The sequence below is a fragment of the Anabrus simplex genome, chromosome 1 (genome assembly GCF_040414725.1).
Source record: "Anabrus simplex isolate iqAnaSimp1 chromosome 1, ASM4041472v1, whole genome shotgun sequence".
Classification (NCBI taxonomy): domain Eukaryota; kingdom Metazoa; phylum Arthropoda; class Insecta; order Orthoptera; family Tettigoniidae; genus Anabrus; species Anabrus simplex.
In genome coordinates, this window is record NC_090265.1 from 445,924,048 (window position 1) to 445,941,263 (window position 17,216).

The 17,216-nt window shown below is 37.8% G+C and overlaps 1 protein-coding gene across 2 annotated transcripts in view; it reads left to right on the forward strand.

Annotated features, from left to right (window-relative positions):
* Positions 1-16,442, forward strand: part of LOC136867204 (probable tubulin polyglutamylase TTLL2) — a 226,125-nt gene extending 209,683 nt beyond the window's left edge. For both annotated transcript variants that reach the window (XM_067144338.2, XM_067144345.2), the window contains one exon: positions 15,361-16,442. In XM_067144338.2, the coding sequence (XP_067000439.2) occupies positions 15,361-16,341 (981 nt within the window). In that variant the 3' untranslated portion in view covers positions 16,342-16,442. The remainder of the gene's footprint in view (positions 1-15,360) is intronic.
* The last annotated feature ends 774 nt before the right edge of the window (positions 16,443-17,216 follow it).

Consider the following 17,216-nt stretch of genomic DNA (forward strand, 5'->3'; position numbering starts at 1 on the left):
AGAATCTCCTACCTGAAATTTGTCTAACACCTGACATTTCTGCTGTTTGCTACGCTTCTCAGCCGGTTTAATCAAATTCTCTCTCGCTAATCTGACATATATCTGAGAGTCCCGCTGAGGTTCCTGTGTAATACCTAGTACTTTTGTCAGCTAATTCCTTGGATTGCTGCCAAAATGAACCTCTAATGGAGTGAATTTCGTACTATCATGCTGAACCATGTTAATCCATTTCTCAATCAACGCTAAAGAACCAACGCACGTAGTGTGCTTGTCATGAACTAAAGATCTAAACATCCTACCTAATTCCTTCATCGTGCGTTCACACATATTCCCTTGTGGGTTCCTAATTGAGGAAAAAACATGTGTGATACCTAACTCTGTCATCACAGCCTTCCACTTCTTCGATGTAAATTGAGATCCACTATCCGATAATAACCTCCTAGGCGTACCTAATTCCTGATCATACTTGTCACTAATAATCTTACTACAACTAAGACCTGTCACTTTAGGCACGATCAATAAAAGCTTGACACACTGACTACTCGAAACTTCAATAATACCATCCTCTAACATAGCTTCTATTTGATTGTCTACTGCTTTAGCATATTTATGTGGTATCGGATATCTCGGTCCAGCGAATATACTTTGATCTAGTACTGAAAATGAGTGTTCATACACATGTGTTTTACCAGGTTTCAATGAAAATACTTCCTTGTGTTCTCTCAACACATATAACAATCGGTCCCTCTGACCTTCTTCCAAATTGCTACTATCTACCGCTTCTCTCAAAGCATCATCTTGGTTCTCCTCTAACCACACTTCACACAACTTAAAATCCGCTCTCTCTTCTTCATCTTTTGAAACCTCATTAACACACCACATGTTACAAACCTCCACTTTCGTCTGAACTTCGGCATTCCACGTGACTTTAACATCCTCATTATCCCACCTTAAATATACTATCGCCTCATTGTAATCTGAGCTGAGTATAAACTTAGCCAGTCAGATCCCAAGATAACATCAAATATAAGATTCAGAATAACAAGAAATATCTGAATTTTCAACTTCCCGTTAATACAAATAGGTATAGCAACTTGTTTACATATTTGCTTGGATCGTTTACCTACAGCAGTGACGATATATGTGGATTTCACAGGCATTTCTTCAATGTCCATATTCTCCTTTTTTCTGTCCTCATACCACTTCAAACTTACACATGATCTTTGACTGCCTGAATCCAATAAAGCCTGATACTGCGCCCTCCATATAACGATCGTAACAACGGGGTTATCACTTTTACTAGCAACTATGACTTGATCCATTTCCATCTCCCTTAAAAACTCATCTCTGACATAGAGATCATAATTCATGTCCTTCATTACACAATTTCTCGCAACATGTACAGAAGACTGATAATCTGATCTCTCATTACCGTCTACTATCAGTTTAAATTACTTTGTCTCCTTGTATCCTGATTTCGGCTAGTGTCTTCTTCAACATTTCATTCCCTCTGAACATTCCTATTCTGCTGGTGTGACTGATTACTAGATTTTGTTGTCTCAGTTGAAACTGACCACGGTGATTGTGTTCTTGTCTTCTGGGTGGTGTTTGACAGTTTGTGTGCTCTCGTGTACTACTACTATTTCCTAATGCATCGAAACTTGCTAGCAATCTTTCCATTCCCTGAATAGACTCTATCTGTTGCATACAGCTAGCTTCACGGATTTTGTTGGGAAAATGTCTGAGTAATAATTTCACAATATCTCTTTCCGCTGACATCCCATCTACATTTTTACAGATCATAACGTGGGCCAAAAAATATTCTGTCATAGAAACTCCTTCATGTGGCCTAAATTTCCCAAAGACAATGTGTTCTCTTTCCCTGCTTTGTATAGCTTCACTCCAAAATTTTTCCGTGAAATATTTCTGGAATTCCACCATACTGGTCATGCTGCTCTTATACACCGCAAACCATGATTTTGTTTCCCCAATAAAAGCTATACCAATTATTTCTAACGCTTCTTTCCATTCAATGATTCCTTCTTCTATTCGCTTTACAAACCGTTTCTTAACAGTGTTTAAAAAATCTAAAGGGTTTGTCTGCCTCCCATTAAATTTAGGTAGGTAGTTCTGTTTCATGTATGAAATTTGTACCATGGCACTGACTTCCTATATTACCTTGCTTTTCTCTGATTTCTTTACGTATTTGTGCCTCCAACCTATCAATACGTTCATTTATCCTTTTCACTTTAGTTTCTACGTCATTCACAATGTGTTCCTGTCTTTCCTTGGTGGCTTTAATTTCAACTGCATATTCCTCTGCTTTCTTAAACTTTTCATTACATATTTTAGCATTAATCTCTACCATACCACACAGATCATCGTATTGTTGTTGTACTTCTTCTCTAACTTTACTAACTTCTCCTACTTGTTCCTGAATTTTACAATTAATTGCTGTGATCTGCTGGTCTACTTTGCTCCTATGTTCGGTTAACTTACTTTCTACCACTTTCTCATGTTGGCTACGTCTCATCTCCTGTTCCGCTAGGATTCTCAAAGAGTTTCTGCTGCTCTAGTGCTTCATCTAATCTATGATTTAAAGCATCCATCCTAGTATTAACTTCTCTGCTAATTTCGGTTTTCGTCTGTTCTATTTCTCTGCTAATTTCGGTTTTTGTTCTCTCTACCTCATTCCTAATTTCATTTATCCCTTTTGTTTCCTTCCTAATTTCATCAGTTTCCTTCCTAATTTCATCTATCGCTTTCGTTTGCTCTAATATCCCTTGCACCATCACAAACAGTTGTTGAATATTCATTTCACTATTCGTATTACTTTCTTTCTCGCCCTCCATCCTAGCTACATCAGATTCTGTGCAATTTTCCATGCTCCCACCACTCTCTACCATTTTATCTACTTCAATGCTTTCATCTACAACATTCCTAGAATTCAGCATCTCGCCTCCCTTTACTAAGTTTCCGCTACGTAAATTCATGTCCTTTTCACCTTGTACAGCCATGATTCCCCCAAAATCACACATATAAATTATACGGACACTCACTTAACCCCCACAAACACAGACTCTACTTTACAGCTTTCTTTCCACGAATACTTAATGGTTTTTGAGCTCCACTTTGGTGCGACAAATGTAACTGTTCGACCCTAAGCTTCTCACTAGAGGAGACGAAAGTTAATATCTTGGGACACATGAATATCAAATAAACTATATGTGGGTTGCCCGCAAATTGCCTCGCAAATAGAAACAATTAACATTCCATGGTTTCCCATTTCTCTATGTGATGTATGGGTGCCAGCGTTACAGTTTTAAACAAAACTGTAAAGCAAAATTTGTATTTACTAGCATAGAGACTTATACTTAAATCACAGGGGTAGGATTTTAAATAATTAACCATTAAGTATCGCTTAAGAAAGAAAATTAACGCAATATAAAATACAAATGAATTTATTATACAAAAATAATGAGATGAATCGGAAAAGTTCCTTAAAGCGTGGAGGGATTTAGAATTTACGTTACTCAAATTACTATTGCTTGCTTTATCTAATTGAAGTTCACCAATTGCAGTTTCCGTTGAAGTCATCTGGTTTCCGTGGTTACTCGTTCTCTTCTTCTCGATGTAGAATTGGCTCCATGGACATCCTTCCTTCTCTGATGTGGTACGGGCTATCTGGACTAGCACTCCCTAATTGCCTAGTCTTTAAATTAGACATTGGCCCTATACTCGTAAAAACTGATCAGCATTGATCGTATGAGGAGAAAATTCAGAGATATAAATTTTTCCATGTTAATAGAAATCTCAATCCAACTGAGCTATACTATTGATACGGTACAGACTTATACCAAATTCCATGGACTTGAACTAAACATAGTTCTTCGTCCAAAAGATTTACTGAATATAACACAAGCCGTAAGCTTGTTTCGTCTCACGTAAATCCGATAACATTATCGCAGCTGAGTAAAGTGTTGAAGCGACAACACACTGTACAAAAATAACTATGTCTCGGAGAGACCACACACCGTCTCAAAATCAATAACGTCGTTCAAAGTAGATGTTCACAGTAGAAGTAGCGATGTGAGTGAGTATCCGAGACTCCGTATTGTCTATCGAGGATTGCTCCGCACTTAATAATATACCCGGGTTCTCCCCACTCTTGATAATAGCTCAATACCAATTCTCTATATAACGAAGCATCTGATTCGTAGATCGCATTATCATCTCCCTCTTCTTTCTTTTTGACAAGACCAGAAGGCGTGGCGATGATGTAGTCTGCAAGCCTAGCCTTGCACGCAGGTCGCTGTATAGTCCCTTCCTCATGAGTTTAACCCAAGTGAGTCATGCAATTTCCCCGCTCAAGAATAGCCTTTTCTGTATACACAAGTATGAGATGAAATGACAACAACTATGTCTCAACATATTGACCATATTTACAGTACATAATGAATTCCGAGCTATAATATGAATAATAAGTTAAATAATAAATGATGTTCTAATATATACAATGTGATTCAAAAAGCCTTATTTCAAATGATTGAAATAGAATAAATATGCTATTACGAATAATTGCCGATGGCGGATAAACTTGATATCAAATGATATTGCGTAAAATGATAGTATATTAAATTAGTCTGGCTGGAGAAGCCTGGACGGTCACACCCTTACGTCCAATCCTATTCCCTCCAATTTCTTTAATAATATTCCATGTTCCACTCTATCAAAGGCTTTGGAAAGATCTATGGCTATGCAATCTAACTGACCTCCTGAATCCAATTGATCTGATATGTCCTGCTGAACTCCCACCAGTTGTGCCTCACAAGAAAATTTCTTTCTAAATACATACTGGCTCCTCATGAACCAATTTTTATCATCACATATCCCTCTGATGTACTTTGATATTAAACTCTCCAGTATTTTACAAACTATTGGTCAGGCTGATTGGTCTGTAGTTCTCTGGTTTCCTTTTATCACCCTTTCCTTTATAAATTGGTATTATTATAGATTCCTTCCATTCCTTTGGTATTACACTATTATTTATGACATAGTCAAAGAGAAATTTTAAATAAGGCACTATGTTTTTTCCACCTCCCTTCCCCAATTATCTCCAAACTATTTTTTCTTTCGTTACCTTCAGATTCTTGCTTCCTTTCGCATAAATTATACAATATATCCAACACTTTGCACTGCAAATTGATTCACATATTACATATTTTATTACTTCTTATATTCGTTTTCTTCCCACATTTCCATTCCCTTTAAAATAACACCTCCTCTTTTTTTCCCCTTCCATTCCCCATTTCTTTCCAAAATTTCCCCTCCATTTCTTTTTCTTCCTTTATCTTGATCCCGTCACATAAGTTATCCAATATGTCCAACACTTAGCAACACAAGGTGAGTCACATATTACATATTTTCTTTATAACATTTTTCTCTTTTTCCTCTTTATCCATTACTATTTCACTACTTTGGCTTTTATTACTATTTACAACTTTATTCATTTCATTTATTTCTGCAGTGAACTGCGAATCTTCTCCACTATTTTTAATTGTTTAACTTTTTTAACTTTCAGGTATTACTTTCACTTTCAGTTTTTTAAGAACTTTAATCTCTTTGAATGACTTCTATTTACCATCTTTTTACATGGTTCACTGCGTGTGCATGGATTGTTTTCTCAGCACTGCTACGACCGTTGATGATTTGCAGCTCTTAAAACTCTGTATCGTGTGATACGTAATTCTCAAGAATCTTCGTTATCCTTCAACGACAACTATATTCATTGATGTATGCATTTTTAAACATAATCTGAAATTTTGATCACCAATGAGACCTTACCTGCAATACGTCCAACACATCGAAACGCAACTATCAGAACTTCATAAGAAGTGATATACACAAACCTCGAGAATCTTCAACACTCAAATTATTCTTCTTGAATTCTTCCTTCAACAGCTAAGTGCATCAAATGCATTTTATGCATTATCCAAAAATTGTACAACAATTTTGACTTTTTTACATTATTTTACAGTGTCAAACCACTGTGTTTTCACAATTTTTTTACAATTTCTATGAACTATCAGATACATTGTGCAACTCGCGATTTGGCTGGTGATGACCTAAAAAAATAGGTCAAAACTAGTTCCAATAAATGTTTCTTCTGTAATGTAACCCACATTGCTTGATTTTGTATTGAAAAGGTGGAAATATTTTACTCTTAATTTTTAATTTAATTGTAATCACAGTTCAATATGAACCATTTAAAAATGAAATTTAATTCTCTTATGAAGTTGATAGTTCTTTACATTTTCTAGATGTAACATGCTTACAAGATAAGGTAAAGTTTAAAATATTTTGAAAACAGTCATTCTCACCAGTAACTATAAAAAGCACTTCAACTCACCCTAACAGTCAAAAAAGAGCAACTTACTATAGTTTGTTATATAGCGCTTTAGACATCCCTCTTTCTAAATTAAAGCGAGATACTGTACCGTTCCCGTCCTAGAAAAATCTACTGGCGCCATCGGAGAACTGCGTGTTCAGTTCGTAAAATAAAATCAGCGCGATAAATAAATCAATATCTCAGGATATAAATACCATAGGTATATGAACGGGAAACAGCAACATAATTCCGTGAATAAAATGCAAAATAGGGGGTAAGATGGATTTATTATCTAAGAACATTATTAGAGATTCATACTACAAACAATTATTCAAATCAAACACTTGAAATCAGCTCAATAATTGCCAAAAAACACAAGTATGTGCCAAGCACATTTTAACAAATTAATAATAAATCACATAGAAAGCCGGGCAAAGTTCTGGATTAATGACAAAATATTGACAATTGAATCTTGGGGAAAAACTACACTTCGCTTTGAGTTGACGTAGTTAAGCTCATCATATAATCCTGCATGTGTATCATTTCTGATAAACGTTCTATAAGTAATACCACGATAGAAGATAATTATGCTAGATCCGATCCATAACTACATATTTATATATATATATATATATATACACAACAATTATCAACAAATCAAGTTAATCCAGGGGTCCTTAACTTATAGCTACAGTGAATTTACAGACAGACCGTTCTGTCGCAAATTGGACAGCTAGAAAGCTGATATCCCATTAAAGTGAGCTTCGGGCTCATATTTAAGAAACAAGTATTTAAACAACATTGACAATGACATATTAACATCAATAAAATAAATTTTCACCATTTAATATAAACAAATCAGTCACATAAAACCTGTAAATAATCATGCAAAAAAAAAAAAAAAAATCAAACAAGGAGAACATCACTGTGTATCCACATATCTGAAATAAAATTTACATGAGATGATATACTTCTTATTGGAAACCACTGGGAAATCTTGACCCAGTTACATACACGTCGAGGGTAGATCACATCACCTGGCACATCATGGCATATATCCGCTAACACTTCTTATTGCTCCAGCTGTAAGACGGTCTGCCAAGCGAGAGATGTCATCAGCTAATGGGATTCTTACTGCTTGCCTAAGAGATTCTAACATATTGGGGTACACATTTAATGCTGCAAATCACTGCTCTGTTCATCGTAAAATAACTAGGCCTATGCTCAACTCAATGCTCTTCATTATGCATTAATACGACCTCAATCACACATTCCAATTCAACACAGCTACATTATAAGACACACAGCACATCCAGCCTTACACCTCATGGTACAAGAGTTTGACTCTTATGATACCAATGAACAATTTAACAAGTACATTTCCCCATTATTATATTTTCCAGGCATCTCAGTCCTGTCTTATCACACCTGTAATGAATCTCAATTACTCGGGCTACTCTTGCCTTTTTATCATATTCTAACACATCCTATACCCAAATAGCTGGTCCTCTTTGCCTAACTGAAAGACACTAACTCAACAATGATGCACTTTCATGCTGGATACATCTGCCATACAATTCACCTCTAAATCATGCTTCGTGCACCTAAACGAACATAATCTATTCCCTACTGAAATATGTTCCTATTCAGTCTTAAGGCTGCAGAGCCTCCTCAAAATTTTATCCTATCCTTCATCTCATAACACATATTGGAATACACAGTAATATCATAACAGACACCTACACCTAATAATTTCCCTCTTTCCCATCTAATAAAAAGAACAATCCAGGGTTTGAACATGCAAATCCCCTGGAATCAATCATTATTTTATATTAAATAAAAACACAACTCAGCCACAAAAAGACTAACATTTTAATTTTATATTAGGATCAAACTAGGCTAATTCTTCTATCTAAGGCATGCTTATAATTTTCATGATGAACTTAACTTGTGTCGATCTCAGCTTCCATAATGGTCCCCAGACCGCTACATCCTCGTAATTTATGCCATCACTGCAACACACTGCATGGCATTACAAAACACACTGCTGATCCTGGCTGCTGCCATCACTGTCTTTGAAATATGGTGCTCCCGTTCACACTGTCAATTCAGGGTTCCAGTCCCAAACATAAAATTATACCGAGTGGTAAATAACGAAACGCACTCAATCTTCGCGATCGCAGAATGCATACCGACTATAGTTTCTGCATTACGCAAATGCAAACTGAGTCCACAGGCTTTGTAATACCGATAACGTATACCATCTTATTCAGTTAATTGTTCCCGTGCCTAGACCATACTTTGGCATACCGTAAAATAACACACATATAGCAGAAGTAACTGCTTTATAAGTTGTACTGTTCACTCCCGTATTTAATTAAAATCACTTGCACAGGGATGGTGCATATTATTAGTTGAAATAACGTCTCATAATTCATGATACATAATTCTTTACACTTTGTTTTAAGAAAGTGTCACTTGTAATAGCACAAAGTTCGATATGTGACTGGTACAATGACTACTGTCCAGCACATCCAAGAATCAAGAGCAGAGTGAGGGTGAGATCACGTCCCATGCTACATGCTTCCTCAAGACTTCCTGTCCTTGTTCAAACGCGGGGAATTCCAGTGATAGGTACGATGACTCAATAGTCCAGCTGCCTACTGGGGCAAAAACGCTGTTCATTAAAATATGTTATTACTTTACTAGATCAAAATTAATTAATATTCCTGTCTACAGGTAGTTATGAATTCATAATTTACTTCTTGTACATATGAAAAACCGTGGAGTATGGCTTAATAACAAATTGTCTAGGTAAAATGATGATGGTCCAACACTGTAGAAATCGAAGTTGGTAGTTCTGAGTTAATTTGTTCTGTGGATCCCTGCCATCAGAAACTCTGCCTCCAAGCTCGTAATTGGTCTCTTTCAAATGTACCACACTCAGGCGATCTCGTGATACTCCCAGCTAACTTATTTAAAATATCAAAATTGCTCGCTGTTGCTATGCAAGATAACGGCTGGTCTCCAACTTAGCGCGGTCCAGAAAGCTTGCGTTGTGCAACCTCCTCCTACACCAAGCCATCCCTCTTGCAATAAGTCCACAGTATTACACAATATTACACATTATATCTTGGGGCATATATGATATAGCACAATACGGAACTATGTTTTATAAAAGAGTTGGCTAAATTCAATGGTTAGAGTTCCCATATGATCAATTTAATCACAAAGAAAGTTCTAAGAAAACATTTTCCTAAACTTATTCCCGAGTCCCAAAATAATGATAAATATGCAACTTTTACTTATGCCAGGCCTGGTATATTGCAGATTACTAATGATTTCAAGAAATATAAAATCAAGATGGCTTTTTCAACTAAAAATTATAATAATCAGTCACCTTTGTTTAATTATAATGAGGTGAATAAAAAAACCAAGTAGCGTTTCTAACTCGGGAGTTTATAAGTTGGACTGCAGGTACTGTAATGCTTGTTGTATTGGTCAAACTGATAGTTCATTTGGTGTCAGATATGCAGAACATACGAACGCTAAAAAAACATTGAAAATTCTCAGCCATGAGCCAGCATATGGATAGTACCAGGCATGCTTTCACTACCATCGAGCAGGATTTGAGTATTCTAAAGAATGTAACCAAGGGGAGTTTAATGAATACAACAGAAAACTTGTATATATTCTTGGACCAAGGAAGTAATAATAATAATAATAATAATAATAATAATAATAATAATAATAATAATAATAATAATAATAATAATAATAGGACTTCTGAATGTCAAAGATTTTCAAGAAGCAGCGAGAAATCACACAGTGCAAGGACTTGAAATTAGTGACATTAACTTTGTCATCAAATGTGAGATTTGTTTTCAGGAGAGAATGACACATCAGCCGTTTCCTAAATTGTATCAAAGGACATTTGCTCCTGGTGAAATACATACGGGTGTGTGTTGGCCCATGAAGGTCGAATCAAATTGTCTTGCCAGGTACTTCGTTACATTCATCAATGACTCTACACGTTGGAGCGAAGTTCGTTTTCTATGAAAGAAGAGCGAAGAATTTGATAAATTCCAGGCCTTCTAAACCATGATTGAGACGTACTTGAACAAGAAGATAAAGTTCCTACAATCCGATAATGGAATGGAGTACATCAACAAGCAATTTGATGACTTACTGAAGAGCTCCGGCATGAAACGTCAATTGACAGTCACAAATAACCCTGAGCAGAACAGGGTAGCCGAGCAGAAAACCCGCACTTTATTTGAAATGGCTCGGTGTCTACTGATTCAGTCTGGCCTCTGACCTTTGTTCTGGGAAGAAGCAGTGTCAGCTGCGAATTACATCAGGAATCGCTGCCCAACAGCGGCTTCTTCTTCTTTTATGTGCCCTGCCCAGTCACCTGGACATTGGCGATCAATGTGGAGAGTGCTTTTCTGTCTTTAGCAACATGGTAGAGTTCTTCAGTGCTTTTTATGCCTGTTCAGTAATATTCCTAATATTTGTTCTTCTCCTGCCTACTCCTCAGCGCGCTGCGTATTTTTCATCACGTAAAACATGCCCTAGGTATGCAATTTTCCACATTTGATGGTGGTTACCAGTTCTTTTTTTTTTTGCAGTTTGCTCTCTCTAATACTTGTTTATTAGCAGCATGGTCAGTCCACAAGACTCTGAGCATTCTTCTATGAAGCCAAAGCTCTAAGGCTTCCAGTCTTTTGATGGTGACCTCTTTTAACATCCAAGCTTCAACCCCATAAAGGAGAGTAGACCAAATATAATGATGACCCAAGTTTAAACACAAGTTCAGATGTGGCACTCAGAAATATTCTATGTTCCCACAGTTCGTTACGAAATACAAGTTCAAATGCAATACCTGGAAATACCCTAAGTTTTCCACAGTTCATCATGAAACACAAATTTAATGTGGTACTTGGAAAATTACAACACTCATGAGAAAAATTCTATGTTCCCACAGCTTGTCGCGAAACACCCAATTCAAATATGAGACTTGGAAAATATTTATGTTTTCAAAGTTTGTATACAAAACATAAGTTTAAACACAAGTTCAAATGTAGTTCTTGGAAGAGTTACAGCACTCACGGGAAAAGTTCTATGTTCCTTCAGTTTGTCACTGAAACACAAGTCTTAATATGACACTTGAAGAAAATCAGTAAGTTCCACCTCTGCTGGAACCGAGCACTTGAGATGCAAAGTCACGTCCGACCATAGGTTCAGTCTGTCGCACTTGTAGAGCTCCACCCGTCACCCATCCGCAGAGACGGTGGAGTATTAAAGAACCCTGTAGCCTGGATCGCCCTCCTTTTTATACCTGGATGTGGCGAAGCATCTAGAAACTCCCAAAGTACACAGTGGATTTTCTCGAGAATTTGATAGATTGCATCTGTTACAATGGCCTCCACGTTGGCGGTGTAAGAAAAAAACATCTTAACTACAAGTAGACTTTTACACATGGGTCGGAATATTATCAGACATGGTCACGCCTAGTTGCGCGAAGCTGGCTCAAAGCGGCTACGTCAAGGCTGTGCACGTCAGCGAGTTCGGCGGGCTGCCTATCCTCCACCTCGTGCGAAGTTTAACACACATACTTCGAACTTGTTTTCACGTAGCGGTGTTTCCGGTACAATATGTATATATTTTTGTATATATCACACACACACAATAGACTGTTATGCTTTTCAGCATTCAGTCTGCAAGCCTCTGTGAATTTACTAAACGTAGCCACAATCCTCTATTTGCAAATAGTGCTGTGGCCTTATTTAGTTCTATACTTCTTATCTTTAAATTGTTAGAAACTGAGTCTAACCAATGTCGTCTTTGTTTCCCTCTACTTCTATGACCCTCCATAACAGAGTCCATTATTCTCTTAGGTAACCTATACTCCTCTTTTCGCCTCACATACCCCACCGCCGAAGCCGGTTTATGCGTACAGCTTCAAGTTCATTCCTAACTTAGCCTTTATTTCCTCATTCCAGTAGCCTCATGACATTTTTCCCCACCTGTTTGTACCAGCAATCATTCTCGCTACTTTCATGTCTGTTACTTCTAACTTATAAATAAGATATCCTGAGTCCACCCAGTTTTCACTCCCATACAGAAAAGTTGGACTGAAAACAGCCTGATGTAGTTTCCTCCAGGAGTTGACTTCCTTCTTACAGAATACTGTTAATCACAACTGCGAGCTCACTGCATTAGCTTTACTGCACATTGATTCAATATCACTTACTACACTACCATCCTGGGAGAACACTTATTCTAAATACTTGAACTTACCTACGTGTTCCAGCTTTGTATCACCAATCTGACATTCACTTCTCTTGGATTTCTTACCTACTGACATCAATTTACTCTTAGAAAGGCTAATGTTCATGCCATACTCATTGAAACTATTTTCACGTTCCAAGATATTAGACTGCAGATTTTTAGCTCAATCTGCCATTAAGACCAAGTCATCAGCATAGGCCAGACTGCTTACTACATTTCCACCTAACTGAATACCTCCCTGTCACTTTATACCTTTCAGCAGATGATCCATGTAAACTACGAACAACAAAGGTGAACGATTATGGCCTTGTCTAACCCCTGTAAGTACCCTGAACCAAGAACTCATTCTACCATCAATTCTCACTGCAGCCCCATTGTCAATTGCTTTTGCCTTTGAATGATTTTAGTAATCTACCCTTAATCCCATAGTCCCCCAGTATGGCTTACATCTTTTCCCTCAGTACCCTGGCATATGCTTTCCCTACATCTACAAAACATAAACACAACTGTCTATCCTCCCGTAGCATTTTTCAGTTACCTGGCGCATACTGAAAATCTGATCCTCACAGCCCCTCTGTGGTCTGAAACCACACTGGTTTCCATCCAACTTCCTCTCAACCACTGATCGCACCCTCCCTTCCAAGATGCCAGTGAATACTTTGCCTGGTACACTAATCAACGAGATATCTCGATAGTTGTTGCAATCCTTCCTGTTTCCTTGCTTATAGATAGGTGCAATTACTGCTTTTGTCCAATCTGAAGATACCTTACCAACACTCCATGCTAATATTATTCTATGAAGCCATTTCATCCCTGCCTTCCCACTATACTTCACCATTTCATCTATTCCTGCTGCTTTATGACAATGGAGTTTATTTACCATCCTTTCCACTTCCTCAAGCATAATTTCACCAACATCATTTTCCTCCTCCCCATGAGCGTGGTTGTTCGCAACACCATCAGGAAGATTTCCTTTTACGTTGAGAAGATGTTCAAAATATTCCCTCCACCTCTGCAGTGATTCCCTGGGATCTATTATGAGTTCACCTGAATTAATCAAAACACTGTTCATTTCCTTTTTGCCTCCCTTCCTAAGATTCTTTATTACTGTCCAGAAAGGTTTCCCTGCTGCTTGACCTAGCCTTTCCAGGTTATTACCAAAATCTTCCCACGACTCTTTTGGATTCAACAACTATTTGATTCGCTCCATTTCTTTCATCTACATACAATTCCCAGTCTCCATCAGCCCTTGTTTGGAGCCATTTCTGATAAGCCTTCTTTTCACGTTTACAAGCTGCTCTCACTTCATCATTCCACCAAGATGTTATCTTTTTTTCCATCTTTACACACAGTTGTTCCTAGGCATTTCCTTGCTGTTTCTAAAGCAGCATTCCTGTATGACACCCATTCTCTTTCTATATCCTGAACCTACTTACTGTCTACTGCTCAAAACTTCTCACTAATCATATCCATGTACTTCAGTCTAATTTCCTCATCCTGGAGATTTTCTACCCTTATTCATTTGCAGACACATTTCACCCTATCCTAGGCCTAGAGACAGTTCACTACAGATCAGATAGTAATTTGTATCATAAAAAAATCCCTGGAAAACCCATACTTTACTAACAGATAAATAGCCTTTTGCTTGAAGAATGTATTCATAACTACTAAACCCATACTAGCACAGAAATCCAGCAAACACTTCCCATCTCTTCCCCACATTCACCAATCACCCTTTCATATCCTTCAGTTCTATTTCCAACTCTTGCATTGAAATCACCCATTAGTACTATCCTATCCTTGCTGTTGATCCTGACTACAATGTCACTCAATGCTTCATAAAACTTGTCAACTTCATCCTCATCTGCACTCTCACATGGTGAATACACTGAGATAATTCTCGTCCTAATTCCCCCAACTGCCAAATCTACCCACATCATTTTGCTCGTTTATGTGCCTAACAGAAACTATGTTGTGAGCAATAGTATTTCTGATGAACAGTCCTATCCCACACTCTGCCCTTCCATTTTTAACACCCGTCAAGTAGACTTTATAATCTCCTTTCTCTTCCTCGTTATCTCCCTTTATCCGAATATCATTTACTCCTAGAACATCCAGATGCATCCTCTTTGTTGACTCAGCCAGTTCTACTTTCTTTCTTCCATAAGCCCCATTAATACTGAAAGCTCCTCATTGATTCCATTTCATTCACCAAGTTGTTTCCAAGGAGTCCCTCGTCTGTTAAATTGGAGTGGGACTCCATTACTCCCATAGGTCCAAGGCTTGTTTAAAATGTTCTGAGCTTGGTAAATTCTGTGAAGCAGGATGCTATCCTACATATACATAGTCCATGTGAGGATCTCTCCTCTAACGGGTTAGAGACACCGGTGGATTGTCTAGTCCTAACTGCCTGAGCACAAGGAGGGCTATGACTCAGAATATGTCCGAGATACACACTCCCATTCCATAGCAACTGGTATCCCGACTCTCAGGACCACCTACTAGGCCACTCAGCCTTTGCCCATGGTTCACGAACTAGGACGTGACTACAGTAACCCATACCATGAACCACATTTCTATCTTTAATAATTTATATTCATATACATGTTTGTTCCATTTCTTTTACTTACCTCAAACAAGAAATTTGTAGAAGTTAATAGCCATTTGTTTTCTTCCAGGTAAATCTGAGCCCTGCCTTGGGCAATGACTGTGATGTAGATCCTGCAGTAAAGAAGCCTATGTTGCATGACTTGTTTGATCTGCTTGGTCTCCCAGTGTGTAATACAGGGTTATCACTCTTCACCATCTGGTCTTCCAATTACCATTGCCCACCTCATATTGACAGTGATGATGAAAACAGTGAAAATACCAATGACTCAAGTAGAAAATTACAATCAGGTATACCTAGTAGCAATACAGCTGCTCTTAGTGTAGCTACCGCAGCTAGTCGATGGAAACGCCGACACCAGCAGCAGCAACAGCAACAGCAGCAACTGCAGCAGCAGCGTCAACTTGCTGTTTGTGATTCAAAACCGCCAGGTGGAGCAACATTAACCCCAAGAACAAGGAAAAAGAGTGCAAATCATAATCACCATCATCATCGAAATACTAATAGTGCATTAGTTTCAACTCAGGGAAGTGTTCACACAGGAAGTATACCTGGCCGACGATCAAAAGCCCGCACTGCTAAGAGTTTGGCAAAGTCTTCATCCGGTAGCCTTTACTCATCTTCATCAAGGAATTCCTTAACTGATGATGACGGTGAATATATTAATAATGATGGCAGTGGAAACTGGATAAAAAATTCCCTCATTATTGATCGGAGCAAAATTCAGAGCCGAGGATTCCAACGTACTAAACAGCCAACACCAAAGTTGTGGGGAAATGGCAGGGACTGGAGGTCTCCTCCAGCTGGTGAGGGAGACTGGGTAAGGATCTATCCCCTAGGACAAGTCTCTGAACAGGAAATGGATGATGGACTAGGAGTACCCACTGTTGGAGACAAGGAAGTTAGGAGAGTGGTGGCAGCAGTACATCGTTATAGCAAGACGGCTCGAGACATATGGCGGAAAAATCCTTCTGCTACAGACTTAGAATATAATACTCTCTTACAGCATTCCCTTGGTTTTACTGGACAAGTGTGGTTGCCCCCTAAATAATGATTAGTTCTTTTTCAATACTATTTAAGAAAAAGATATTTTCTTGTTCAATTTATTTTCTACAAATAAACATATGAATATCAGCTATATGGATTAAACAAGATTGTATATGTCTAGAATCATTCTTTCCTTTTTATAATATTCCTCATTCCTCTTATACAGGATGGCACTGATGACTTAAAATATTTTTAACCCTTAAGATTAATCAACAACAATAACATAAGTTACATCATTCTTTCATTTCTATATTTGATTTCATTGAATAACGATTGGTCTTTAGAGAATGAAGATGATTTCTTCCTCTCACTACTGTCCAATCTCAGAGAAGCTGTAATGCCAGGAAGGGCATCAGAACACACACAAAAGATAAACACAGGAGTAGGCTAGCCTGACCAGAGGCAACAAAGGAGAAACAAGGTTATCAATAAAAGCACAAAAGAGCATGGAAAAAAATCATCTTCATAGCTGAACTTTTCCTCATCAGCCCTGTTCTTCTGTATCTTAGCCTTTAGAAGAAGATTATTTCCTTTTATGGCATTTGACCCAAACAGGATTTACCATTTCCAGCTTCATCAGGTGGGTAGACATCCAAGTTCTCTCCTCCACATTTGTGTCCTCTGCCGTTGATAGAGAAAAACGCTTACATTGCGTTAAATAAATATATCTGTAACATAACAGCTGAGGCCATATTATTTTATTTTTTAATAATGTTATTGATTTTAAGTCGCACTAACTACTTTTACTGTTTTGGGAAATGCCGAGATGCCAGACTTTTTTCTGCAGGAGCTCTTTAACATGGCAGTAAATCTACCAACATGAGGCTGATGTATTTGAGCACCTTTAAATGCCACCAAACTGAGCCAGGATTGAACCTA